General features: G+C 40.0%; 1 protein-coding gene across 1 annotated transcript in view; it reads left to right on the forward strand.

Annotated features, from left to right (window-relative positions):
• Positions 1-17,710, forward strand: part of si:dkey-106n21.1 (solute carrier family 23 member 1) — a 60,827-nt gene extending 43,117 nt beyond the window's left edge. Inside the window, exons 8-12 of the mRNA XM_061035979.1 lie at positions 68-321; positions 5,397-5,561; positions 8,054-8,162; positions 17,196-17,291; positions 17,382-17,710. Of these exons, the coding sequence (XP_060891962.1) occupies positions 68-321; positions 5,397-5,561; positions 8,054-8,162; positions 17,196-17,291; positions 17,382-17,566 (809 nt within the window). The 3' untranslated portion in view covers positions 17,567-17,710. The remainder of the gene's footprint in view (positions 1-67; positions 322-5,396; positions 5,562-8,053; positions 8,163-17,195; positions 17,292-17,381) is intronic.
• The last annotated feature ends 9,215 nt before the right edge of the window (positions 17,711-26,925 follow it).

Genomic DNA, 26,925 nt, shown 5'->3' on the forward strand with positions numbered 1-26,925 from the left:
GTGTACAGTTATGTGTTTGCATATCTGCATGAATGGAAGCTAAGGTGTCCCTTCTCTGTTCCCGTAGGTCAATGGGGTGTGCCCACAGTGAGTTTGTCTTCAGTGTTGGGCATGATTGCTGGAGTCCTAGCATCAACCATGGAATCGATTGGTGACTACTATGCATGTGCTCGCTTATCTGGAGCCCCTCCCCCACCAACTCACGCCATAAACCGAGGTATCGCTGTGGAGGGCATCGGCTGCATCCTGGCTGCACTGTGGGGAACAGGAAACGGCACCACCTCCTACAGCCAAAACATTGCAGCACTTGGCATAACCAAGGTACCCATCAAAATCTTCTCATTTGATGTCTGAGCCCTTTTATGCCATCCTAATTGATTTATTTTGCATTACAAGGACATAGGTGGAAATCTGAAAAACATGCTAGCCATGTCACAAGCTATATAAGTATTCATTGGAGTCTTGTTTCGAAGGGCCTTATGAAATAGGGCTGGGAAATATAATCAGTTTTTAATAATATAGTTTATATCGATATAGTTTATGATGTGTTAATAATTGAATGGTATTTATTTTGATTTAATAGAGACAATGTATTTAACTTAGTTTCCATGCAAAACATGAATACTTATATCCAGATTTTAAATCATAAATATGTTTTAAATTATCATTGGTGCTTCACACAACAAAATAATCAGGGACATGCACCAAAACTGACCCATGTGTCCATCCAGATGTCTTCTCTGAAAGCTGTTAGGGGTGAAACAACCCAAAACTGATGGCCGTGATTCTTTTCCTTTGGTAATGGACCCATTAATGTCATTAAGTCAGTTCCTTTTGTTCTTTTTCTCTCTGAAGGAAGACTCTGAAGGATATCATTCAGATGAGTAATATTAAACTAATTAAACACAAACAAAATAAAATGTTATGCCATCGATAAAATCTTCAGATCACCTTCAATTGTTCACAGTGTAACTCAGAATAAAATCTTAGAGCATTTGTAATCACCTTCAATTGTTCACAGTGTAACTCAGAATAAAATCTTCAACCACCTTTTTTTCTGTACAACCAAATGGTGACTCTCTGTCAGACTCTTTCAGTGCTTTAGTTCCTCTTTAGACCAGGACCAGTTTACAGTCTGTTCTAACAGGCTATTGTATTTCACCTCCTGGCACAGTGCCATGATGGTGTGCTGACCTTTGGCTCTTCTCTTTTACAGCAAGATTTTACAGCAAAAAACTCAACCTGACTTAAGTGAGCTCAGCCCTTCAAGGGATGAAGCGTTGTGATCTTACAGTATCTGTACCTCTGTACTTTGTAGATGTAAAGATCAGGGGATAATAGGTTGTGAATAATGGAAATTACAAGATATGGGGTTAAACATTTAGATTTTAGGTAACTTACTCTAACACGGTTTCTGCTTGGCATTCATTTTTCTACACTCTTTGGCCTGTTTGATGGAAACTCTGATTGTAATGCTAATTCAAGACTTTACCCACAGTCACACTGTTACAGCATGTGACACACTGTAGTACTTCTGCACATGTGATGCATGCAGTCATGTACCCAGTGTGCCCAGCAGAGGTGAAGGAGGGCAAACTCAAGACTCCTGGAATGCATAAATAATGTAGATTTATGGGGAATTAATGTGTCTGGCTGAGAGATTTGGTAGAAAGATGGCACTTTCCAGCTTCTACTTAAGGCATCATTCAGATTTGCATAAAATGACAGCTCGAAATCAATCAAAAAATTATATTTATGTGGATTTCCTCCACTTTTATATATATATATATATATATTTTGGCCATTTTTGCTTTCACTGGATAGGACAGTTGAAGAAAGACAGGAAATGTTGGCACAAGAGAGTGGGGTTCGACATGCAGCAAAGGGACAAGGGTGGATTTCCTCCATTTTAATGATCACTACGCCGGGATTGGTTTAGTTCAGTCCACTGTATGTGTTTCTTTCACACTGAGTTTGTTCCTTAAAATTTAATTCCTGTTTGTGGTTGAACCTTTTTTTTTAATTAAAGGGGCTATATGTAACTTTTTTCATGTATAAATCGTTTTTTATCGCCCATTAATAAGCGAACGGTTAACTGATGTGAAAAAGTATGTTCACTGTCTATCTGTGTTGCCTGTATAAAAAGTTTCCCTGGGTCATATTGCACGTTCTCAACGTCCTCCTCACTCCGCTCCGCTTACAGAGATCAACAGTACAAACTCATCACACACTCCTGCTCTCAGCCAGTGCCTGCAGAGACTGTCGTTTGTAGGATGGAGAATGAATACAGACACACAGACTCCTTCACAGACTTTCACATGTGTATGACCACTTACCTCCTCTGTAAACATTATGCCGGTAAATATCCAGTGTTTCACGGCCGATGATGATGCTCGTTTGTGTACGTACGAGCACGTATGATGAGAACACGAGGGAGAGCAAGCAACAGGTTACTGGTGCAGTTTGCCTAACGGCCATGCGGCATCGCTACAAACGCAGTTTTTTTGAAAGTTACATATAGCCCCTTAAAGAAACAAGCAAAAAGTGATAAACTGCACTTACTCTTTTGATCAAGGCGCTATGGTTGAAATAAACCCAACAGGCTGAGTTTAACACCCACATCCCATGGCAAAACAGACCTGTTAAATTGACCTTTTAATTAATGAATTACTCGAGGAAAGCTTAAATTGAATCTTGTGGGCTTCACATAACATTCACACTCTAAATGAAGTATTGCAGAAAAGAAGTGTTTTTTCTCACTGAGAAAATGTGCCAAACATTAAGTCGGCGACGGTGGATGAGTGGATAGTTTGTGCGCCTCATTTACAGAGGCTGACGTCCTCGACGCGGGCAAAGTGGGTTTGATTACGATCTGTGGCTCTCTTCCTGCATGTCATTCCCCACTCTCTCGCTCCCTGGTTTCCACCTCTATCCACTGTCCTGTCTTTAAAATAAAGGCACACAAAATCCCAAAATAAATCTAGGTAAGTAAAGTAGTAAGAGCATGAACCTACCTCAATGTGACCTAACTGCAGGAAGCAATATTGAAGCAATATTGCCCTATTTTGGATTAAACTAGCTACAATAACTGGGGCCCTCATTATTCATCATTGCTAGAAATGTGTTCAAGACCACAGGCATACCTGAATTCTCCTGAACTGTTTTGGGGACTCGAGTACATCAAAATATTATTCTCCAGCTGCAATTGCGCCTCATTTTCAAACTGTATCGTTTGCCTACAGTGACCAGGGCCACCATCAGTACATGTAGTTGTCTGTCCATTCAAATAGGAAGAGTCTTTGGAGCCACAGCCAGGCAGGTGACACTTTGTTTTACTTCTGGGATTTTTTCCGCAAGGACTTTCGACCAATTAGAAAGCATCTCCTTGCACATCGCACATTTTCTTCAGCTTGTAAATTTCCAAGACCAAGCTTATGGTATAGGTAATTATGCAACAATATAACAAATTGTTCCATGATTCAAACCAGAGCAAATTAACTACAGGTGTGAAACCACCCTTAAAAAGTGATGGGTCCAAATAGCTCTGACGTTTAGCAGATAAATATTTGTTCACTGAAAGAGAAAAGAGATTTATTTGCTTTAAAAACAGACAGCTTTCCTTTCCTGAAATAACTTAATTATTTAATAAGAGATAAATGAAGAAACTAAAGAGAACTGTTATTTGTATTTCTTTGTGGTAGTAATACCAATAATTTCCCTGTGAAGGTTAAAAAGGTAGATCAATTGGAAAAAGGTAACTTTAAGGAAAACCAAAGATAACATGGTAAAAGAGTGATGGAAGTCCATGCAGGATGCTTTACGGATCTGTTGAGCACGCACAGGAATTCAATCCAAGAACATGTTGTATTTCATTTTGTATTTCACTGTGAAACCCGCCTTGTTGATCCAATTTTGCAAGACACATAACATCTGCTGTGCTTACCGCTGTGTCATCCTTGTTCTCTTACTCTATGATCTGCTGAATTTAAGGTTCCGTCAGCTGACAATCTATACTGCCTGGGGAGAACATTGTCAAGGAATAATTACTGTAGAGACCGCATTTATCAGCTGAATCACTTCCTAATGATTCCTGACACCAGTCTGTGCTTTCTGACACTCAATGGCTGTAACTGCCAATGCCAATTGCTGCAGCACCCCCTTAAGTCAGGCTCAAATAAAATCATCAGCTTATAAAAACTTTGAATGTGTAAGCTTTTATATTAGATGCTGATGTAGTACATTGATATGTGAGTGCTTTCTTCCCGTTTATAGTAACCCGTAACTTCCTTTATAGTGCTTCCTGCAGAGTGATAGAACTCACAGCAGGTCGGAGCTTTTCTATCATTGCGCAAATATTTGAGGTGATTCAGAGAGGTTTTAAATACAACCAAAAAAATCTAAGATGTGTCATCCCCCTGTCAGACAGAGAAGCATAACTAGATGTAACCCTTGAATTTGATTTGAGCTGAGTTTGATTGAAGAACAACTGAAGGTGTAAATCCACTTCAGAAGATCGAATTTGCCTGACATGCCTCCCAGCTCCGCTGCTCACTTGTTGTCTTGAAGTAAAGAGTCTTTTCAACAAAAACTGAATTCCAAAAGGTTTATTAAACAGTATATTACCGTTTGCCCGTGGCACAGAGTGGCTTTTCCCTCCCATAAAGTCAAAAACACATGAAGAAAGAGAGGGAGAGAGAGCTCAAACAGATTAGATTAAGGAAGTGTAACATAGGTTGAGGGAAAAGAAACACAAAAGTCAATAGATTGTGTGACAATAAATGTTTGCAATTATAAATGGTTTCAAATTTTATTTGTGCCCACAGACCTGTTTCTGTGTATTTTTGCAACAACAAAATTTCCTTATTGTGATAAATCATCCCGAGAAAACATTTTTGCACTAGTTAGCTTTATAGTAACTTCTGGAAATGGGGATTAAAGCACTGTATTGTGAACACTCCAAGACGAACCATCTGGATACCATCCCCTCTTCACAAGACTTACTTCCTCTGGCCCTTACCCTCTATGTATACTGTACAGTACATATAAAACAGCTTTAATATCTATGATCATTACACAGATGAACAAAAATTGTTAAGGTATTTCCTGTATTCTCTGTAAACACTGACGACGTGCCCTATAAAAGTAGGAGACGTGAAATGTTATTTTTTACATTTTCATGGAGTATTTGACTTGAATATGTGAAAAGTATAACAGTGGGGTGATTTAATATGACTAGTGTGCTGTTTCGGAAAAAGCCTGTGCCTAGATCCATAGCATGCTTTTCAGAGATTCTTTTTCCCACTTGTGTTCTTGTAAAGTGTAAAGTGACACTGGCATGTTGAGAACCCATCTTGTATGCACCTTATCATAAACCCCCGGTTGTCTTTTTATGCCAGGTTGGCAGCAGGCTGGTCCTCCAAACGACTGGCATCCTAATGATCGTCCTGGGAATCTTTGGGAAATTTGGAGCCGTTTTTATCACCATCCCAGACCCGGTTATTGGGGGCATGTTTCTTGTGATGTTTGGAATGATTGCAGCAGTGGGAATATCAAATCTCCAGGTAACGCATTCTTCTTTTAAAGGTTTCCCATTTTTAAACTTAACACTGATGGTGTGCTACTCAGGGCATATAGTTGTGAAAAAAAGAAAAGAAACTACCTATCGTGATCAATTAAAGATAGCTCTTTGAAAGGATACTCAATCTAATAGGTCTATTAATTTAGCTAAGTTTATTTGGATATTGTTAAAGTAAAAATCTGACAGAAAGAAAGTGAATAAAAATAAATCACATGTGCAGGCGAGGTAGAAACCCACTTTTCTCAAAACTGGACATGACTTGGAGTCGGACACATCTGGCTGTGTTCACCCTGATGTGTTGGTGGATGATCTTAAAATGGCAAACGTTGTTGATGTGAAACTCTCTTAATTGTGCTGCTGCCTGTCTTGGTCAGGACTCTCTTCAAAAAGGAGATTTCTAATCTCAACGAGTTTCTTCTTAAAGTAAAATAAAATGAAAAAACCTAACCTCAAGAGATAAACAAAATTATCATCAAAATGAATAGATAAAAAACAGCAATAACAATGCCATGCTAGATATCAACTAACATCAATATATTCTACCTAATATAAATGACATACGAACATTGAAACATAAAGTAGAGCAACACAGCACATACTGTTTGTTGTTGATCTAAAAATAAGCACACAAACAGAGAAAACAAATTGAAAACAATTGCTGTTGTCAAGTGATATAATGCTATACTTAAATCACGGAATGGTAAGTGTGTATGTTTTCCTCAACTTTGAAACAGGATGGGGATCTCACCATCGCAAACTCTCACTTCTGCAATGTCTGTACGCCTCACATCAATGAGGGTTAGAGTTAGCCAAAAGCAGAGGGCAACATCTGACAGTATAACAATATACTTTTTTGGTTTGTAATACTTTTAATAAGTCCATATTCATATCGTTTTTTTTAAATTGTATCGCGAGGTGTTACAACCCTGCTGTTAAAAATCAGGACCAGAATTTATAATGAAAAAAGTTACTTTTTATTCAGTGACATTACAGACGTTTTTACATTTAGAGGTATTAGTCCACTATTACGTATTGTCATATTACTACTGTCTCAGGTCATACACATCTATTCATTTTATTTATGGTTGTTTGGATAAGGACGGATATGATATACATAGACAAACTTAAAACAGCAATCCAATGCAAATATCATAGTGTTTTTTCAAACAGTTAAAAAGGAGAAAGAAAGAGTAGACTGGGTACAGTAAGATACAGTTAGATACACATTTAGATTTGATACAAACAACTAGACATGAGTACAAGTCTGTCGCTGAACTAACCAGGACTTGGTGGCTTTCATAAAAGTGGTGAAGTTCGCAGTAAGCTTCAAGTGATCAGGTAGTTCCAGGATTTTACTCCTTTCACAGAAAAAGCTGTTTGAGCAAAGGATGTTCTGCACAATGAAACTTTACAGTTACCACTTGAAGCTGCAGCCCTGGAGTCTCTGTATGTAATTTGCAGAAAGGCTGAGGAGCAAGTCCATTTAAACAATTCTTTAACATGTAGGTTGAAGAATAGTTATTAGGATTGTCATGTGTGTCTACATTTTTTCCCTTGGCTTTTAAAGCTGTTGTGAAATGCTCAAGAGAATGTTTTGTTTTTTATTCATAGCAAAATTAGCATCTTGCAAATGAAACATTTCTTTACCCCCCCCCCCCCAAAAAAAAGAGATAAAAGCAGAACGTATCCATCTATTTCTTAAAGCAATGAACATAATAACATAATAATAAAGCTACATGCTACTGGTACTCCCTTTGCATGTTCACCTCACATAGTTAGTCTGGGTGTAACTGTAAATTTGGCCATTGCAAATCTTTCTTCAACATGCATCCAAAACGGTCAGCTATCCAACACACAACGGGGAGTTGTTTTTCAGCTCTTCTATGAAAATGTTTTTCATTTCAGAACATAACAGTTTGTAATGTTGGTCAGGAAGTCTCCTTTGCCTGAGTGCAATAAAAACTTCAAATATCCCTGTCAGGTTGTTCTGATTTCATGGAACAGGGAGTCTGAGTCATTATTAGAAAATCTTCTCTTTGTACTATAGCTTTAAAAAAGAAACACTAAATCATAAGAATCCAGTGTTCTAAAACCCAGGCAGTAAATTTTCCCCGAAAAAGATTTGAGCAGCTGCAGCTCCCACAAGTCTTAAGTGATTTTCCTTTGTAGGAGCTACATTACAGTTTGTCTGTGGAATAATTGCTTGCCATAATTCTCAGACATTTTTGAGATTATGTACAAAAACTGAAGCATTTATTTTTTGATAATGTATCACTGGTTTTCTGTTCAACGGGGTTTGAAAAAAGTACATGATTAAAGCCACTGTGGAGAACTTTTGTTTTGTCGGTACCTCTTATCTCTGTGATGATTCTGTACTCTACATGTATGTGAAATGTTTTGAATATAATAGAAATGAGATCTTTAAGTGGAGAAACACTTTGTAGTCTAAGACTCTCTTGTTTTCTCTCTCGGCAGTATGTGGACCTTAACTCGTCCCGTAACCTCCTCATTCTGGGCTTCTCTACCTTCAGTGGTCTCGTTTTACCGTCCTGGTTTCACTCTAATCCTGGCATCATCGACACAGGTGATTTTGAATGAATGAATGACGCTCTATAAATAAAGTAGACTTGTCTGCAGCGGGACTTTAGAGACTGAAATCCAGTCAATCATCCACTAACTTTATCTGAATAGTTGATTTAAATCCTCCATCTAGTTTAATGTTAGATTGTGAAGAAACAAAAAACTGTGTTGTGACTTGAAGTACAGAATCTTTTCTGCCGGATATTTTTTTTCTTACAGGTTATACAAAAGGTCAAGTATGCTAATATAGAAATTCAGTTTGGCTGAACTTAAAAGAGAACTTTGGAAGCTTCATACTTGAAGACATAACCGATTGGCCTGAGAAGTGTTGAATTCGCCACAGGCTGACCATCAGATCTTTTGGGTTTGAAGCAAAATTTAAATACTTCATATGTGATATTTCATCAGAACTTCTTGTAAGTTGTTGGAAAAGAAGAACAGATGTTCCACTTCCAGATAAGAAGTGGAAAAAGATAGCTGAGATCCTGCCAGCATAAGCACCTATTGGGCCAAAGAGTTCCCAAATCCAACGGGCCCGTATTGTAAACACGAAGTAACATTTAGTCTTTAGCCTGGATTTGACAGAGAGAGCCTCTTTAACTGTCTTAATCTCACCCTGACTTAGTTTGTATGTGTCTGTTTTTTGTTTTTTTTACCCCTTATAACAGATGTCTGCCAGTTTGTATCTCAGTTTTTCAGTCAGGGCATATACCAAGGGTTCAGGTAGATGTAAGAAGCTCTCCTACCTGTAGGGGGCAATAGTGGGGCTTTGGGTATAAGGCTCTGCACATTGATACATGCCTCTTTGCTGGACATCACTTTGGGTATTAGTCTGAGGGTGTGATATTTACTAAAGTTCATTAGTGCGAGGGTGTCAGTCCCTCAGTGAGTGTGACTGTAAGGGATTGTATTGATAACACATGACCTTGAGAAACTGTAGATGCAGCAATTGGGGTGTGCAGATTGTTGGGGGGAGGTAAAAGTGTGGGGGGTGGGGTCATTTTGTCCAGTTTTAGGAAAGGAATACAAACTCCTTTTTGTCTGGGTTTAAGATTCAATGTCATAGTTATCAGATTGTTTGGTCTATTAATGACTGAATAGTTTTAAAAAGCTCAAAAAAACAAACATTTGTGAACCTAATTTGTAATCTGGCAGCTCTCTGGGAAATCAGTGGTTGGCATGGGTCACAGAGGGCAAGATTCTCACACTTGGCTGCAGGGTTGAATCTTGGTTTAATCCGGATTTAGTGGTAACACTGGGTTGCTTGTGTGTTCTGTATCAAATGGCAGTAGTTGTGTGAAAAAAGCCGGTGGATTAGCAACTGGTTGGTCGGGTACGTAGAGGAAACTTGAAAAAAAACCAAAAAAAAAACTGTGAAGATTAAACTATAAGACCTGCTTCCTGTAACTGCTGCAAATACTAAAATCAGTCATTCTTATAATTTGTCAATATAGCCGTTATTGTGAGGCTTTTTTATTTTGTGAACCTATACGTTTTTACTTTTATTTTATTATCAAGTTATGATTGTTTTTCATCTTAAATCACATTGAGATTACATTTTAAATAAAGAGTGCTTTACAAATACAACTAAATTGAAGAAATAAAGTGCACATTTGTAAAAAGAAATATTTACAAATATCAGAATCAGAAATACTTTATCACTGGGGGGATCCAGAAGCTCTTGTAAAGAATTTAGGCATGTAGAAAACAGGACATAAACAGAAGTTAGAAAAATGTAGAATATGAGAGTTTTATACACACTACAAATATACAAATTATGACTGTCAGCATTAACTAGTTAATCAAGAGTAATTAAGCTCTGAAATGAATGCATTTTTTTTTTTAAATTATGATTAATCTCATGCTATTTTGTTCCTCTATACGGACCATGGATACGCCTCTGCAGCGTCTTCCTGTAGTCACAGTGATGGAAAAGAACGACACTGCTGCAAAGTCGTAACCTTTCATCTACCAGAAGGTCTTTATTTCAAAATAAAAGCACCGTTGAATTGCAACAGCAATTACAGTACTCAAGACAGCACAAGAATTCAAAATAAGAGCCTATTGAGGGGATTTTTATTTTTAAATGCAAAACAATGGAATTTAAAAAATGCTATTAAAATGTGATTAATCAGTTAATCTATTGAATTTTAGCTATTAATCACAATTTAAAACATGTTTTTTTTCACAGCCCTAATACAAATATTTAACACACTATATATAAAGAAATAGGAGTACATCTCTAATCTATATATAGTAGGTACCATTCTACATCCAGTATGCACAGCTAAGTTATTGAACCCTACAGACTCAAGAATCGCCACTGCCTGTTGTAATACGTCCAGAGTGTCATTTGGCATTGTCTTGCTGAAGTAAACAAGGCCTCCCTGAAAAAGAAATGTTCTATTTGCCAGTATACTGTATGTTGCTCCTGACATGTATGTATGTAAAAGCATTAATAGTGCCCTCACAAATGTGCAAGTTACTCACGCTATGTGCCCTTATGCAGCCTCATGCTATCACAGATGCTGGCTTTAGAACTTAGCGCTGATAATTAGCTGGATGGTCCCTCACCTCTTTAGCCAAGAGAACGGATGGTCATTGACTCATCAGGCCTCAGAACAGTTTTCAGCTGCATCTTAGTTTGAATTTTCCCTCAGGATCAACAAAGTATCTATCTATCTATCTATCTATTATAAATGTGTCATATAATTTTCCAAAAACAAAGACAGTTCTCTGTTTTGACATGTTGTCTTTGTGCTATTTTCAACAACATATTGGGTTTCAATATTTGATAAATCATTGCATTCTGTTTTTGTAACATTTTTCAAATTGTCCTATCTTTTTAGGAAATGGGATATAAGGTTTTATAACAGTCGAAATCCTTACTTTAACCTAACATAAAGAACCTTGTCTAAAAACCTGAAATTCAAATTAAATAAGACCATTTGAAGCTCTTAAAAATACAAGTCTGATCAATCAGAGATCTTACAACCAGTCCAAGATAAATCACAGCCCCTCAGCTGATGATTTCCTGCTTTTGATGTGCTGCGGAGCGTGCACTCTGCCACCTTTTAGGAAGCACTATCAAAAGAGCAATCCTCCAGATTAAACAGTTATTCTCTACAGACATAAGACCTTGATCCCATGGGTCATGTGATGTGAGTGTCTCCCAGGAAAGTGCTAATCAAGTGCAACACTGGGCATGAGGGCTTGTCTGGTTCTCGCAGGTCTAGGCTGCTTACCTCCCAATCCTCTTGGCTAGCCCCTATGTCACTGGCTGTAATCTGCCCGGCTCAGATTAAGCACACTTGCCCCCCAGTTTTTCCCCCGGCCTCAACACTCTACTGATAGCTCAACACAAGAGGAGGCCTGTCAGCACAAAGTGTAAACAAACTGTTGCTCATCCAGACTTCTTAGAGGTGCAGGCTGTTGGATTTAAAATCCAGTCGGCGAGTGCTTTGAACTTTTGACTCCTAGCTTACTGGGTAGGAAATGTGTAAGTGTGTGTTGGATCAGCTCTTTGAACAAGATTGTGTTCCAAGTCAAACTACGTCAGCGCTGTTTGCAATTCTTTATTCAATTCATTACAATTTCATTAGGAAATTTGTTGCCCGAGGGGCATAATGAAAGCCGGGGCATGCAGGCATCCACAGATTTGAATGGTGCTCTGTGTTCACCCATGTGCTGGGGCTAGCACATGCCACATGAAAGGCCAGATCTTGCCTAGGATATCAGAGAGCCATGGTAGTCAAGTGATCACACAAGCTGCCTGTCAGCCACCCAGCAACTTATGTCTAAATATCCTTCTGTCTGTCTGGCTCTTTGTGAACCTGCAGGCTTCACAGGACCGGCCAGAGACATTCTGCTGGCTTAATTCTCCACACTCTAACAACTGCTGAACCCTGTCTGGCCTGTCATGTGGCATTTATGAGGAGTTCAATGCAAAGTTGTTTTTGTGTGGTCATTTAGCCTTTTATCTGACAGTTAAAGGCTCAAGAGAGACAAAAATGTGGGATGTAATATGTTCTTATTACTTACTAAAATCATTATCATAGATACAGTCCTGAACATTTCTAGAAAATATCAGACAGTCTGCCACTGAACTCTTCCTTCCTTCCTTGGTCCCACATGTCCATCAGAGTTAGAAGTTTTCTCCGTCGAAAAGGGGATGAGGTCAGCTCAGGTCAGCTCAGCAGCCGAGACATAAGGCCTGCCTGTCGGCACCGGTGAGGACGAGGAGCCCGGGCCGGCTCAAGCTGGGGCGGACTGGTAGTGTCCGTGCTCTCGCTGTTTGCCTATGGACACAGACATAGAGTCTGTTTCCTGACAGGAATTTCCAAGATACCAATTCCTTCTGGAATAAATCTCTGAATCAGTTGAGGAAATGGTCGTATGTGTTGAAGTAAATATGTCTGTAAATATATATTACTATATTTCTACTGCTTTATTGTATTTTTTGGAGAAACTGTAACGATCAAATTTCCCTCTGGGATTCCTATTTCTGATTCCGATTCGGACCTTAGTGGGAGTGGCCTGCAGTGCTGTGCATTCTGGGATTTGGTGTCTTTCATCCACATGAGCCAAAAAGACACTTTCTGCCTTTTCTCAGCCAAGAAGGCACCAACTTCAACATTTATTTCACATTTCTACTAGAGGTGGGCGATATGGGAAAAATATCATATCACGATTTTATCACAATTTTTTTCATACTGATCTTTAGACCAATTTGTAAGTTACTGACCAGTTCAACCAAACATATTTCCCTGTATAATGTTTTTAAATGCACAAAAACTGCACTGACAAGTTGAATCTATTTGAAAAACATCTTTGTGGGAGGTCTGGAGGTCTCACCCAGAACATCTTTAGCAACAGAAATGTCTTCGCCACTGTTATAGCAAGATGGCGGCGCGCACAGACGCGGCGGCCCGGAGCTCTCCGACAGCAAGCAGCGATTTTATCAAAAATAGGACTTATACCCGAACTGAACTTGTAAATATCAGACACGGCTCAACTAATAATACTCCGGAAGGATTCGGCTCATTCCCCGCGGAGATAACTTGCTCTGCCGAGTGCAGAGCTGGAACGAAGACCGGACGAGCAGAGAGGAAACACCAGAGGCGATGCGAGAGGAGGCAGAAGCGAGGCAGGCGAGCCGGCATCCGGGCTAGGCTGAGAGCAGCTCCATACAGAGCTGCACGACCGAGCATCTTTCTCGCTAACGCCCGCTCTCTCGTCAACGAGGTCGACGAGATAAAATTACGGATTTTCAACCGCCGCTTGGACAGCTGTGCAATGATCATCACTGAGAGCTGGCTACATGAAAACATCCCGGACTCAGCACTGAAGCTAGCAGGCTACTCCATCTATCGGGCAGACCGCACATCGGACTCCGTTAAGGCAAGAGGGGGAGGCATGTGCGTGTACCTCAATAACGGCTGGTGTACCGACAGCACCATAACCCAGAGACACTGCTGCCCAGATGTGGAGTTTTTAATGCTCAGATGCAGACCTTTTCACCTGCCAAGAGAATTCACCGCAGTGTTCATTGCAGCAGTTTATGTTCACCCCCGGGCTAACGCCAAACTAGCCATGAGCATACTGCATTACAACATCACCAGACATCAAAACAACCACCCAGAAGGCATCTTTATTGTGGCAGGAGACTTCAATCACTCCAATCTTAAGTCTGTAATGCCAAGATTTCACAAGAATGTGGACATTAAAACAAGGAATAACAGGACACTTGACCAGGTATTTACAAACATCCCTGGTGCATACAAGGCTCACCCATCCCCCCATCTTGGACAATCTGATCACCTATCCCTGTTCCTGACACCAGCCTACAAACCCCTCATCAGCAGATCAAAACCCACTATAAAGACAGTGCAGGTCTGGAGTGAGGAGGCCTCTTCTGCACTCCAGGACTGTTTCGAGGACACCATGTGGGAGCTCTTTGAGGAACCAGACATCGAGCTCCACACCTCATCAGTACTGTCTTACATCAACTTCTGCATGGACAATGTGACCACGAAGAAGCAGGTCAAAGTATTCCCCAAACAAAAACCCTGGTTCAGCAACAGCGTGCGAGTGCTGCTCAAAGCCAGGGATGCAGCATTCAGATCAAGGGACAGGGAAGCATACAGCAGAGCAAGAGCAGACTGAAACAGGGGCATAAAAACTGCTAAATTACAATACAAACAGCAGATTGAGGCCAACTTCAAAGACAACAACCCCCGCTCCATGTGGAAAGGCATCGGGAACATCACAGACTACTTCTTTTCAGTGTACTGAATCACTAGAATCAGTTCAGTAAAGTGATTCGTTCAAAAGATTCGTTCACCGAATCGTTCAGTACTTCTCCGCAGCTCTGTCTGTGAATCAGAATTTAATAAACTGAAACACGGCCGAACGCTTAGTTCTGCTCGCGATCGTACTGAGAATAGCTGGTGGTGAATAATAAACCAATGAGCTGAGAATTTAGTTGGATAAAGTTACAGTTTGCAAACTGAAAGCTGCTAAAACAATCACATTTATTTTCCCCGACCGTTCTGTTCAGTATGTTCAGTACGTTCAGTGAACGAGATGAATCACGTTCACTGAACGAACTGAAGAGGAAGAGCGGAACTGAACGAGAGCTCACACACGAGAACGAGAGCACACACACACACACACACACACACACACACACACACACCCACACACACACACCCACACCCACACACACACACACACACACACACACACACACACACACACACACACACACACACACACTGTACTGACTGAGGAGAGGAGGGAGGGCGGGCTTTGAGTGACTCTTACGGTCTAGAGAGAGAGACACGAGACGGGAGAGAGGAGAGCGCAACTGAAGTTGAGAAATGAACGACTCTTTTCATTAAGTGATTCAGTTCAGTTCGTTCACCCAGATGATTCGTTCGTTTTGAACGAACCGTTCACGAACTACACATCACTACCACCGACACCTCCCTCCCAGACCAGCTCAACTCATTCTTTGCTCGCTTTGAGGACAACTCTAACAAAGGAACCCCCACCCCCTGCAGACTCATCAGGTGAAGAGGGCCCTCCTCAGCATAGACTGCAGCAAAGCAGCAGGGCCAGACGGGGTCCCTGGACGAGCGCTGAAGGCTTGCGCAGACCAGCTTGCTGCAGTCTTCACACCAATATTCAACAAGTCACTACAACAAGCCACAGTCCCCACCTGCCTGAAAACAGCAACGATCGTCCCAGTGCCCAAAACATCGGCAATCTCAAGCCTGAATGATTACCGGCCGGTTGCCCTGACCCCGGTAATCATGAAATGCATGGAGAGACTGGTACTGTCACACATCAAATCCTGCATTCCCGCTGGTTTTGATCAACACCAGTTCGCTTACAAGGCCAACAGATCCACAGACGACGCCATCTCACTTGCATTGTACACTGCCCTCACCCACCTGGAACAGCCCAACACCTATGTCAGAATGTTGTTTGTTGACTTCAGCTCTGCATTCAACTCCATCCAGCCCAGCAAACTGGTCAGCAAACTGCAAACACTGCAGCTAGGAACCCCACTCTGTCTGTGGATCCAGGGCTTCCTAACCAACAGACCTTGCAGACGACATCACCATTGTAGGACTGATCTCCAACAACAACGAGGCGGCCTACAGAGAGGAGGTACAAACATTCTCTGGGTGGTGTAAAAACAACAACCTGCACCTCAACACGAAGAAAACCAAGGAGATAATAATTGACTACAGAAAAAAACAAAAAACACCCCACAACAGTCTGCACATCAACCAGGAAGGGGTGGAACGTGTCTCCAGCTTTAAGTTCCTGGGAGTGCACATCTCAGAGGACCTGAACTGGAACCTCAACACAGCAGACCTGATAAAGAAGGCACAGCAACGCCTCTTTTTCCTGAGGACCCTGAGGCGCAACAGATTCCCTCGTGATCTGCTGAAGAACTTTTACTGCTGCACAATAATAACTGTATATACTCTGTCACTGCACTATAACTTCACTTATTTGCACTATATCGCTATATTTATATTTGTTTAATTCATCAGTCACTGTAAAATAATAACTGTATATATTCTTTCAGTCACCATAACTGTCTATTTATTTATTATTATTATTATCATTCATTCACTGAACAGCAATTGCTCTGGCCACTTTTTGCATATTTCTCTTTCATATCACCACAAATATATTTTTGTTGTTGTTTTTGTAAATGCTGCTGTTTAGGATTGCTGCTAACAAAGTTTCATTGTGTCCTTGTATACAATGATAATAAAGATTCTATCTATCTATGTAAAGCACAAATACAAACAAAGTTTGACTGATTGATTGATGTAAAGAGGAGTTTTGCTCACTGAAGTTATACATAAAGTTTGCACCTGTTTGTGGACAGATGGAGGAAAACCAATGGAAGTAAAAGGCTCAGAGGCTTCCACATACACAGATACAGTATGAGCTGTCCAACCAAAGCTAGAAAGAAAGTATGACTTCCATCAAACAGTTGTTAGGGAGCAGGATTGGTTTTCATTCTGGCTGTTATTCTGTCCCACAGGGTTTACTGCCAGGCCCCTGATGCTAATGGTTTTGCTTTGAGGAAGCTTTTCTTTCTCTGAGTTTTATTAGGCTAATCTTAACCCTAACATACTGGTCATATTTGATGCTTCACAGTATGGTCCGTGTCAAAATTGACCTAGTTCAGAAATTCCCTCATAACAAGTGTCCCTACCAATTGTTCAATAACAGATCTATTCATAATGAATAAAAAGCCTACCTGGCATGAATACATGGATAATTAATCCTTGTTTATTGTTTCAGATAGCAGGGAGAGTATATTTTTTTTAGGTTTTCACCACTCATGTTTTTGAGAAAGACATCCGTTTCACATAACATGTCAGTTTGTTTAGTTTCCAAAGATTACATGATACACGTACATTTTCTGAAACTGAAAATGGCAGGAAATTCTGGAATTATCATATAACCATGAAAAACCATTACCAGCTTATGTCTCTGTCTGAAGGAATCAAAGAGCTGGACCAAGTCATCGTTGTGCTCTTCACCACACACATGTTCATTGGAGGATTCTTTGGGTTTATCTTGGACAACACCATTCCCGGTTTGTCAAAATATTCCCATTTAAAAATCAACAAATACAACCAGACCATCACTATCAGCTGACCTTGTCTTTTTTCTTTCTGTCTTCAAGGCACTGAAAAAGAGCGAGGCATCAAGAGCTGGCAGGAGAAGGTGCAAGGGGGAAGCAAATCCATGTGTAATCTTTCTTGCTACGATATCCCTCTTTGCAGCGGCCTTTTGAAACGGTATCGATGTTTCCAGTACATGCCCTTCCTCCCTTCTTACATGTCAAACCGACAGGGTACATCCAAGTAATGAAAGACCAACCTACGGAGAAGCATTGATGCCAGACAGTAGTGGTTGAGCGCTGATAAACAACAGTAAAAAGAGGAGAATGCATCAAAAATTGGCTTTAATTCTCACTTGAACATTGTACAAAGGTTGTGGATTTACTTGTCACTTATACCCCTAAAAAATAGCTTTACTGATTGGATTGAGCTAAACCTAAACCTAAACCCTAAATCTACAAATCTTCAAAAGGAAATTACTGGTAAATGTTTGCATTTTCTGTATTGTTCACAGTCAGGGGTCAACCAGCTGCATCGTTGACCCAGTGTAGTTTTAATCCTGACATTAAGACTGGAATGTACATGCAGACATGCACAGCTGATAAAAGACCAGCTGGCTCTCTTAACCATGAGTAACACACTAATCTGAGGGGTTAAAGAATTGAATCAGCCACAGTAAATGAGGCTCTAATAAAAAGTAGTAAATAAACATAATATATTCCTAAGCACTGCAGCGGCCTTTTGAAACGGTATCGATGTTTCCAGTACATGCCCTTCCTCCCTTCTTACATGTCAAACCGACAGGGTACATCCAAGTAATGAAAGACCAACCTACGGAGAAGCATTGATGCCAGACAGTAGTGGTTGAGCGCTGATAAACAACAGTAAAAAGAGGAGAATGCATCAAAAATTGGCTTTAATTCTCACTTGAACATTGTACAAAGGTTGTGGATTTACTTGTCACTTATACCCCTAAAAAATAGCTTTACTGATTGGATTGAGCTAAACCTAAACCTAAACCCTAAATCTACAAATCTTCAAAAGGAAATTACTGGTAAATGTTTGCATCTTCTGTATTGTTCACAGTCAGGGGTCAACCAGCTGCATCGTTGACCCAGTGTAGTTTTAATCCTGACATTAAGACTGGAATGTACATGCAGACATGCACAGCTGATAAAAGACCAGCTGGCTCTCTTAACCATGAGTAACACACTAATCTGAGGGGTTAAAGAATTGAATCAGCCACAGTAAATGAGGCTCTAATAAAAAGTAGTAAATAAACATAATATATTCCTAAGCACTAAGAAAGCACAATTTTGTCAAATAAAATACACACTACCACATCATTTTGTGGTTAATAAAAAAGTTCATAGGAACTGCCTGGACAAGCTAAACACAACAAGAAACAATCAGATCTGATCAACAATTTGCAAACACACTTGAGGCCTGAAATACACTGTACAATTGTAAAACTATTGTGATGGAATGAGAATCCCAATTATGAGCCTTATCCTGCTTTTGATCATATTCAGGATATGGTGTTTACATGCACACAAAGAAACTTGGTTATTTATATCCCTGTATACATGATCAATACTTGTATCCCGGTTTCTGATTACTGCATCTTATTTGTGCAGAGGCCTGTGATGTTTATTTTTTACAAAACAAACCGTGGCAATTTAGAAATCTGACAAATTTGAGACCACTGTGGCTCATTGTGGGCTTAAATGCCAATATGGCGTTGTAGATATAACGTATCGACCTGATTTCCAGCTACGGGAGGAGAGAGCGACAGAAAATTAAACATGTCCTCACCTCTGACTGGTGTCAGCCTGTCACTGCCACCGCTGAGGACAAGGGAGCAATGGGTGATGGTATGCAGTCGTGATTGGTGGGACAGGGTCGTAGCAGTGTTTCGTCAGTACAGTCAGTGTCCAACATGACATGCTCCACCATACGTGTTGGGAAACCGGCATCCTGTAGCCTGTTCACCACAGACATATAAATGCCGTCATGTCCATGCTCTTTCCCATCTAAACTTCCAATGATATTTACATTTTTTATTTGCTAAGGACAAAACTTGGTTTCTTTGTCACTACAGAATGAGACGATCTTGTGGCGCCACCATGTTTGTTTTGCTGGTACGTCACTTGGCAGGTAGTCAGCAGATATCACAAACTGGGGTAAGGTGTTTACATGCCACAGTATCACATTTTCTTTTGTAGATCTCCATGTAGCAAAATTGTGTTTCTCAAAGTCGGGATAAGGGCTTATCCCGGTTTATGAAAATAGGACATGTTTACATGCTCAACAGAAAAAATGGGATACTTAAAAAAACCTGATTAAAACCTAAATACTCAAGACCATGTACTCAGGGTCTTCTCAAACTGTACAATTGAATCCTTTATTCCGCACCAAATCTTGTGAATTACGTGTTTACACTGTTAAATCATGACAGAGCATTGACAATTGTCATCAAAGTTTCTTTCCCACAAACGGAAGTTAAAGTCAACACTAGGTATTTCAGATGTCTCATATATACGGCTCAAATATAAAATCTGTCAAAAACCTCTTGCTCGCTCTCTCTCTCACTCTCTCTCTCTCTCAAACACTTAGCCTCACCAACAAACACAAGCTTACTAAAAGTAGCTTACTAGCATGCTAAATCATAACAAATATCTTCTGGCAGCTGGTATTCTGCAGCTATTTCCTTAAAGTTAATATCTTTTGTGATAAGAGGGGGAAGACTGGTCAAACAGTTATGCCTGCTTTTGTCGTAATGTTTTCAAACGCTGACTGCCATTTTACGCAGGTACAGTCAACAAAAAAAGCTGTGAAGTTGTGAATTGTGCTCGATTATGTTCATGTTGTCATACGACCAAAAATATCAAACGTGCCAGAAAATCATCTTAGCAGTTGGTTCACCTGTACACTGCACGCCAAAACAACAACAAACAAACTTCAAAATCAGTCGTGCGACTAAAAAAAGGCGTCAGAATTGGACTGAACACGTACAGTGTATGCCCGACCTAAGACACTTCTATAAGTGTGAGGCAGATTCCTTTTTTAAATTGTGCACCAAATCTTTGCATTACCCATGCTCAAAGTGCCTCTCCTACATTTTGGACACCTGACATGCTTGCAGAATTAAATAGATGACCTCTTTAAAAACTGATGCACTGTTCCACAACTATGTCATGAAGCTGCCCTGAAGCCCCAGGTTCATGTGGTATGAATGTGTCGTAACCCCTGCGTTTTCAGTAGGATCATTGCTACTACACCAATAAGAGTACCTCACAGAAACAGATCATTAATGGAAAGCTTTTTTTATTTTATTTTATGATTAACTTTACCCGATGTTAAGTTCCTTCTTTATACATTTCACGTTGTTTTGTCACTGTATAGAAGTCAAATTTGGGTACAAACATGATGCTTTTATTACATGTAATATAACTAATTTTTGTAACATAGTTTTGTAATCGTTTCTAAACTGTGACTATAAAGGGTTGTTTTTAAAGACATTTTGGAATTAATAAAGACTTGTAATGTCCAACATTCTTTTTGAACTGAAAAATGTAATGTAAATGTTTAACATTTTGATTTGTTGATTTACTCTTAAAGTTACTAACTCATTTTTTATATGGATATCAGATTGGTGGAAGGAGTACTTTGTAGCCTGCGGTAGCTGTGTGGAAAATTGAGAAGGTTGGTTTTCTTTCAACAACTCTGATGTTGTTCCTTGTGTACCTGAACTCAATTTCTCCTTTATAGTCGTGCACACTTGCTGCATTTACACACCTCTGTGGGCTAGACAGACAAATTGTAATTATATTAACATCATTTTAAGACCATGATTACACTTTGTTGAATCTGATGACAGATATAACGTCAAACCATCCTGAAGGTAAGTGCTCGGGGATAAATGTGAATGGAGGGCATAAGGAAACAGAATGAAATGAGCAGACTTTGTCTCTTTGACATTATGTGTATTCTGGCAATCAGGCACATCTGGAGAATGGGAAAAGGGCTGGCCCACCTAGAGGCCATCACCAATATGTAATTTGTTGGTTTATGTCTACCAGCACTCACATAAATAACAACACAACTTAATGTACAGGAGCCACTAATAGCTGTCATAACTTTGTATTCTATTGACAAAGAGGGTTCACTAAATTGACAGAATGTGTACATGAGGTTTTTCACAACAATGGAGCTAAGAGACCATCAAAAGAAGTATGTCGGGTGATGCATCACTATAGACACCACACTGTCTTGCAGTTTAAAATTCCTTATTGTCACAAGAAAGCTTTGAAGTGCATGTTTGACTGATATGTTATCTTGCTCTTCATCATAACTGATACTGAAAATCTTTTCCTTTCTTGGGATTAGGGTCTATAGCATATCCGACAGTACAGATTAGCCTGAAGTCTAGCCTTTGGTGCCCTGATCAGGCAGAGCATCATGCAGGAAAAGGTCACAAGTCTAATCCCCTCAGGTTTTTACTGTCTATCTGTAACTGCATTGAGCCTTTGTAGTATGAAAAGGTTCAACACAGGTTTGTCAGACGTTTTAGTTTACACTGAAACTGGCGCCACACAGAACACAGGTTAAGTTGAGGTCTTTGAGAAAGGAAAAAAAACAAAAACTTGATCTTTGTGACTTCAAAGTTTTACTACAAGTAAACTTTTCTTTTCATATAAACTTCTCAGCTCCCACAAAACCCAGACACACTCTGGCAATTCATAGTTTATACTTTAATTTAGTGTAACTGCTTATTAGGTTTTGGTTTAGTCCTGTGAGCATGCAGTGGAATGGTGTCACAGATTAGCTGTTATTTTAAGGGTTTTTAAGAATTAACTCCAACAATTATTTCACAATAATAAAATAAATTATTGTAAAAAATAAAAATAAAATTAAAAAATTAAAATAAAATTGGAACATACCATTTCTCAACATTGGTGTTTGTTGAATGTGTTGTCTGGCTGCTACACTCCAGCTGGCCAGCAAATTCAGATGTCTTTACTGTGCTACTTTTAGAGTTTTTAGAAACAAATGGTCAAATACATTGGATGAATTAATAACGTTCTAACTCTTTCTGAAGTTTAAAACTTTGCTAACGTGCACCAATCTTTTTTCCTTTTTACCAAACATTAGCTTACTAATATTAGCTAGCAGATGGTGCACCATTTTTATTTAAAAAATTGTTTTAACAGATTGATAGTGTGGCCTATGTCCTGGCAATTTTAGAAGACATAATATCTAATTTTATCTCAGGACTAAAATACAACTTTTTAACTCAGACAGTGTAAAATATCCACTAAAAATCAAGGCTGTCCTCTCTCACAATTAAAAATGTATGTCACCAGAGTGAGGCTATTGTAATGTGCAGTCATCTGCAAATAAAAGCAGACAATTGTTGTGAAGCCTAATTTTCCACTGTATGCGGATAAAATGATTCTTTACATGTCAGAAGTACTGCAGGTAAAATATTAGGAAATAAGACTGCACTTTGGCAATGTGTCTTAGCTGTCCATACTATACATGGAAACATCTAACAGTGTGTTAATCTAAGTCCAGTCACTTTAGTGAGAAAGTGTTTTGAAATGGAGTGCACTTTAATTGTAATCTTCATTACATATAATTGTGTTTCTTACTCATCATTTATACCTGCTGGGTGTCTTACTAATGATATTGTCACATTCAGGGGGAAAACAAGGAACTGGACCCACATGCAGAATTAATTAAATATATTTAATAAACAAAAAGGCCAAAGGCAAAACAATAACTCCAAGAGCCAAAAACTAGAAGTCAAAAAACACAGGAAAAATACTTGAAACACAGGTAAGCAGAGGTCTGGCATAGGACATGGGAAACAACATACAACACCGACAAACAACAATGAACTGACGCAGAAGGGAAGAAACACAGAGACTAAATAGACACAGGGGTAATCAAACACAGGTGAGACTAATGACACAGGTGAAGACAATGAGGGCAATCACACTGGAGGGAAACACACAGAGGCAGGAATGAACACAAGACAAGAAACACTGAGGACAACTACAAAATAAATACATGAAACACTGAAGACACTGTAGAATGAAAAATCAAGAAACACTAGAACATACAGGGAAACACCAGGGAAGAATGAGACCTAAAAGATAAAACCATCTAAAACTGTGAAAAACAAAGCTAAACAGATCAAATCATAATAGATATAATGATAGAATATGTACATTGAAGCGTTTAGTGTGAAGTAATTTACATACAGCTTTTATGACATAGCAGGTTGAAATGGGGCCACACAAAGCGAAAACTATATGCCAAAGCCATGTGGGTTGGCCAAGTGCCAAGTTTGACACTTACCCGCAATTTCCACATAGCCCCTGGGTGCTGCGTTCCATCAGTGCTACAGTTTTGCGCAGCCAAGAGCAGCTGGACACAGGTTCATAAGATCCCTGGAGAACTACAAAATCACACGGGAATAATGAGAAAAACAAGCAAACAACATGTTGCTTTTTTCTTTCTGAAGTTGATGTACTGTTCATTGGGTGCCTGTTGTGACATTATGTTGATATGGTGATGGAATATACAATCTAGAGTCTATATATTGTGTTTTATTTTGAATTTAACAGGATGCTCTGTGCGTTTCCTTGTCTAACTTCCTTTGAAAATAGACTCGATGTGCATTTGGAACATAGCAGAGCGGCGCGATGCTCTTGGCACGCTCCAGAAACAGAATAGGGTGCGTACTGTGGAAAAACAATCACTGAATAAAATGGGAGCAAACGACGGAACGTGAAGCGCACAGACTAGATGGAAATTGCTTGTTAGACTTTCAGCAAGTTGAGGAACAGGCACACATACACATTTAAGACGGTCGTCTAGTCTAGCAACTCAGTGGGCATAAATCTAACAGGATTATCAATCAATCAATCAATCAACTTTTATTTGTATAGCGTCAACTCATAACAAGTGTTATCTCGAGACACTTTACAAGAAGCAGGTAAAATACCTTACTCATTGTCTGTTAACATTACAAAAGAGCAGGCAAAAAGACCTTACTTATTGTTATGTTACAAAGATCCGGCCTATCCATCATGAGCACTTTAGCAAAGCAGCAAAAGTTGCAGTGGTAAGAAAAAACTGCCTTATTAAAAGGCAGAAATCTTCGGCCGGATCCCCGGCTCATGACGAAACAGTCTTCACAGGCCTAGACTGCGCCGGGCTTGGAAAGGGATAGGGGGAGAGATGGGATAAGATGCAGGAAGAGGGATAGAGAGCAAGGGGGTGGGGGGAGGTAGACCGTCCATCAGCAATCCGGTGGGGAGGGGAGGGGGTGTGGGGGGGTTGTTCTGGCAGGCCGCCAACCCACGATCCGGTGGGGAGGGGGTAGGGGTGGGGTGGGGGTTGTTCTGGCAAGCCGTCAACCGACGATCTTGAGGAGCCTAGGAGAGCTCAAGAGCTCCCAGGAAAGTAGGTGGTTAGTGACTGAGATTTATAGATAGATACATGCAGTAATATGATGTAGAGAGAGAGAGAGAGAGAGAGAGAGAGGAGCTCAGGGTGCCAGTTCCCCCGGTAGTCTAAGCCTATAGCAGCATAACTAAGAGCTGGTCTACACCAGCACCAGCCCTAATTATAAGATTTATCAAAAAGGAAAGTTTTAAGTCTATTCTTAAAAATACAGACTGTGTCTGCCTCCCGGACCCCGGCTGGAAGCCGGTTCCAGAGGAGAGGAGCCCGATAACTGAAGGCTTTACCCCCCATAGTACACTTGGAGACTGTAGGTACCACCAGCAGGCCTGCACTCCGGGACCGCAACGCTCTCGAGGGACAGTACGGCACTAGTAGCTCCTTCAGGTAAGATGGTGCCTGGTCATTTAGAGCTTTGTAGGTGAGAAGAAGGATCTTGAATTCTATTCTAGACTGTATAGGGAGCCAGTGCAGAGAAGCCAGGACAGGAGTGATGTGGTCCCATTTCCAGGTTCTGGTCAGTACACGAGCTGCAGCATTCTGGACCCATTGAAGAGTCTTTAGAGATTTGCCAGAGCACCCTGACAAAAGAGAGTTACAATAATCCAGTCTGGAGGTAACAAATGCATGAACTAGTTTTTCTGCATCACTTTGCGACAGGATATTCCTGATCTTGGATATATTACGAAGGTGAAAGTAGGCTGTTCTTGAAACTTGACTGATGTGAGAGCTAAAAGACATATCTTGATCAAAAAGAACTCCTAGATTCCTAACAGCGGTGCTAGATGTCATTGAGGACAGTCACATCACTAGAAAAAGTCTCTCTGAGGTTCTTAGGTCCTAGCACAATAACTTCAGTCTTGTCTGAGTTAAGTAGCAAAAAAATTCTGGTCATCCAGGTCCTAACGTCCTTAAGGCACGTTTCTAGCTGACATAACTGACTGGTACCATCGGGCTTCATTGATACATAAAGCTGAGTATCATCTGCATAACAATGAAACTGTATGGAGTGTTTCCTCATAATATTTCCCAGAGGAAGCATATATAATGTAAAAAGAATTGGTCCAAGCATTGAACCTTGTGGGACTCCATGGCAAACTTTAGTGTGCATAGAGGACTCATCATTAACATGTACAAACTGAGATCGGTCTGATAAGTAGGATTCAAACCAACTTAAAGCAGTCCCTGTAATTCCAAGCAAACGCTCCAGTCTGTACAACAGGATCCGATGGTCAATGGTGTCAAAAGCAGCACTAAGATCTAACAAGACGAACACAGACAGAAGTCCCCTGTCTGAGGCTAGAAGTAGATCGTTTGTAACTCTAACTAGTGCAGTCTCAGTGCTATGGTGGACTCCAAATCCTGACTGGAACTCTTCAAATAAACTGTTGTCATGGAGAAAGTCACACAGCTGTTTAGCTACCACCTTCTCCAGGATCTTCGAGAAAAAAGGAAGGTTGGATATAGGCCTGAAGTTAGCCAGAGTTCCTGAGTCCAGAGTAGGCTTTTTAAGTAGAGGTTTGATTACCGCTACTTTAAATGTCTAGTAAATCCTAATCAGGTTGAGTTGTATTGACAGATGAAAGTGTTCATTCAGTGAATAGATGTTCTGAACATGAAGTATTAGAGAGAAGTCTGTCAAGGCATTACCAGCCATGGGTTATGTAGAAACATGACTCAGTCTTGGAGTTGTGCCAACTCTGAACTGGTCTTTCATCTCATTCAATAAAACTAAGCGTATCAATTGGAAACATAGAATCTTATCTACTCTGTCAAATCAATTTGTGAGATTTGAGAAATACAGAAAAGCAGAAAAAAGCAGAAATACAGAAAAGCAGAAATATCAAAAATGTATCCATATAAACATCTCGAATCTTGAACAGCAGGACAGACTGATAGATTTAGTTAAAGTGCCAAAAGGCAACACAAATTTAATTGAAAGGGTTGGAATCTGAACAATTTGAGGCGACTTTCAAAACAGAGTTATAAGGAAATTGAAAGATTTCTGGGCACTGTTTGGGGACAGAAGAAATTCATCTCTGTTTGCCAGCTAGAACAACAGATAAGAGCTTTGAGTAAAAGACGGCACAGGTTTGCTCAAGCTCCTTTATGCAGCTTTAGTCCAAGGTA

This window comes from Labrus mixtus, chromosome 4, assembly GCF_963584025.1.
Source record: "Labrus mixtus chromosome 4, fLabMix1.1, whole genome shotgun sequence".
In the NCBI taxonomy this organism is placed as follows: Eukaryota; Metazoa; Chordata; class Actinopteri; order Labriformes; family Labridae; genus Labrus; species Labrus mixtus.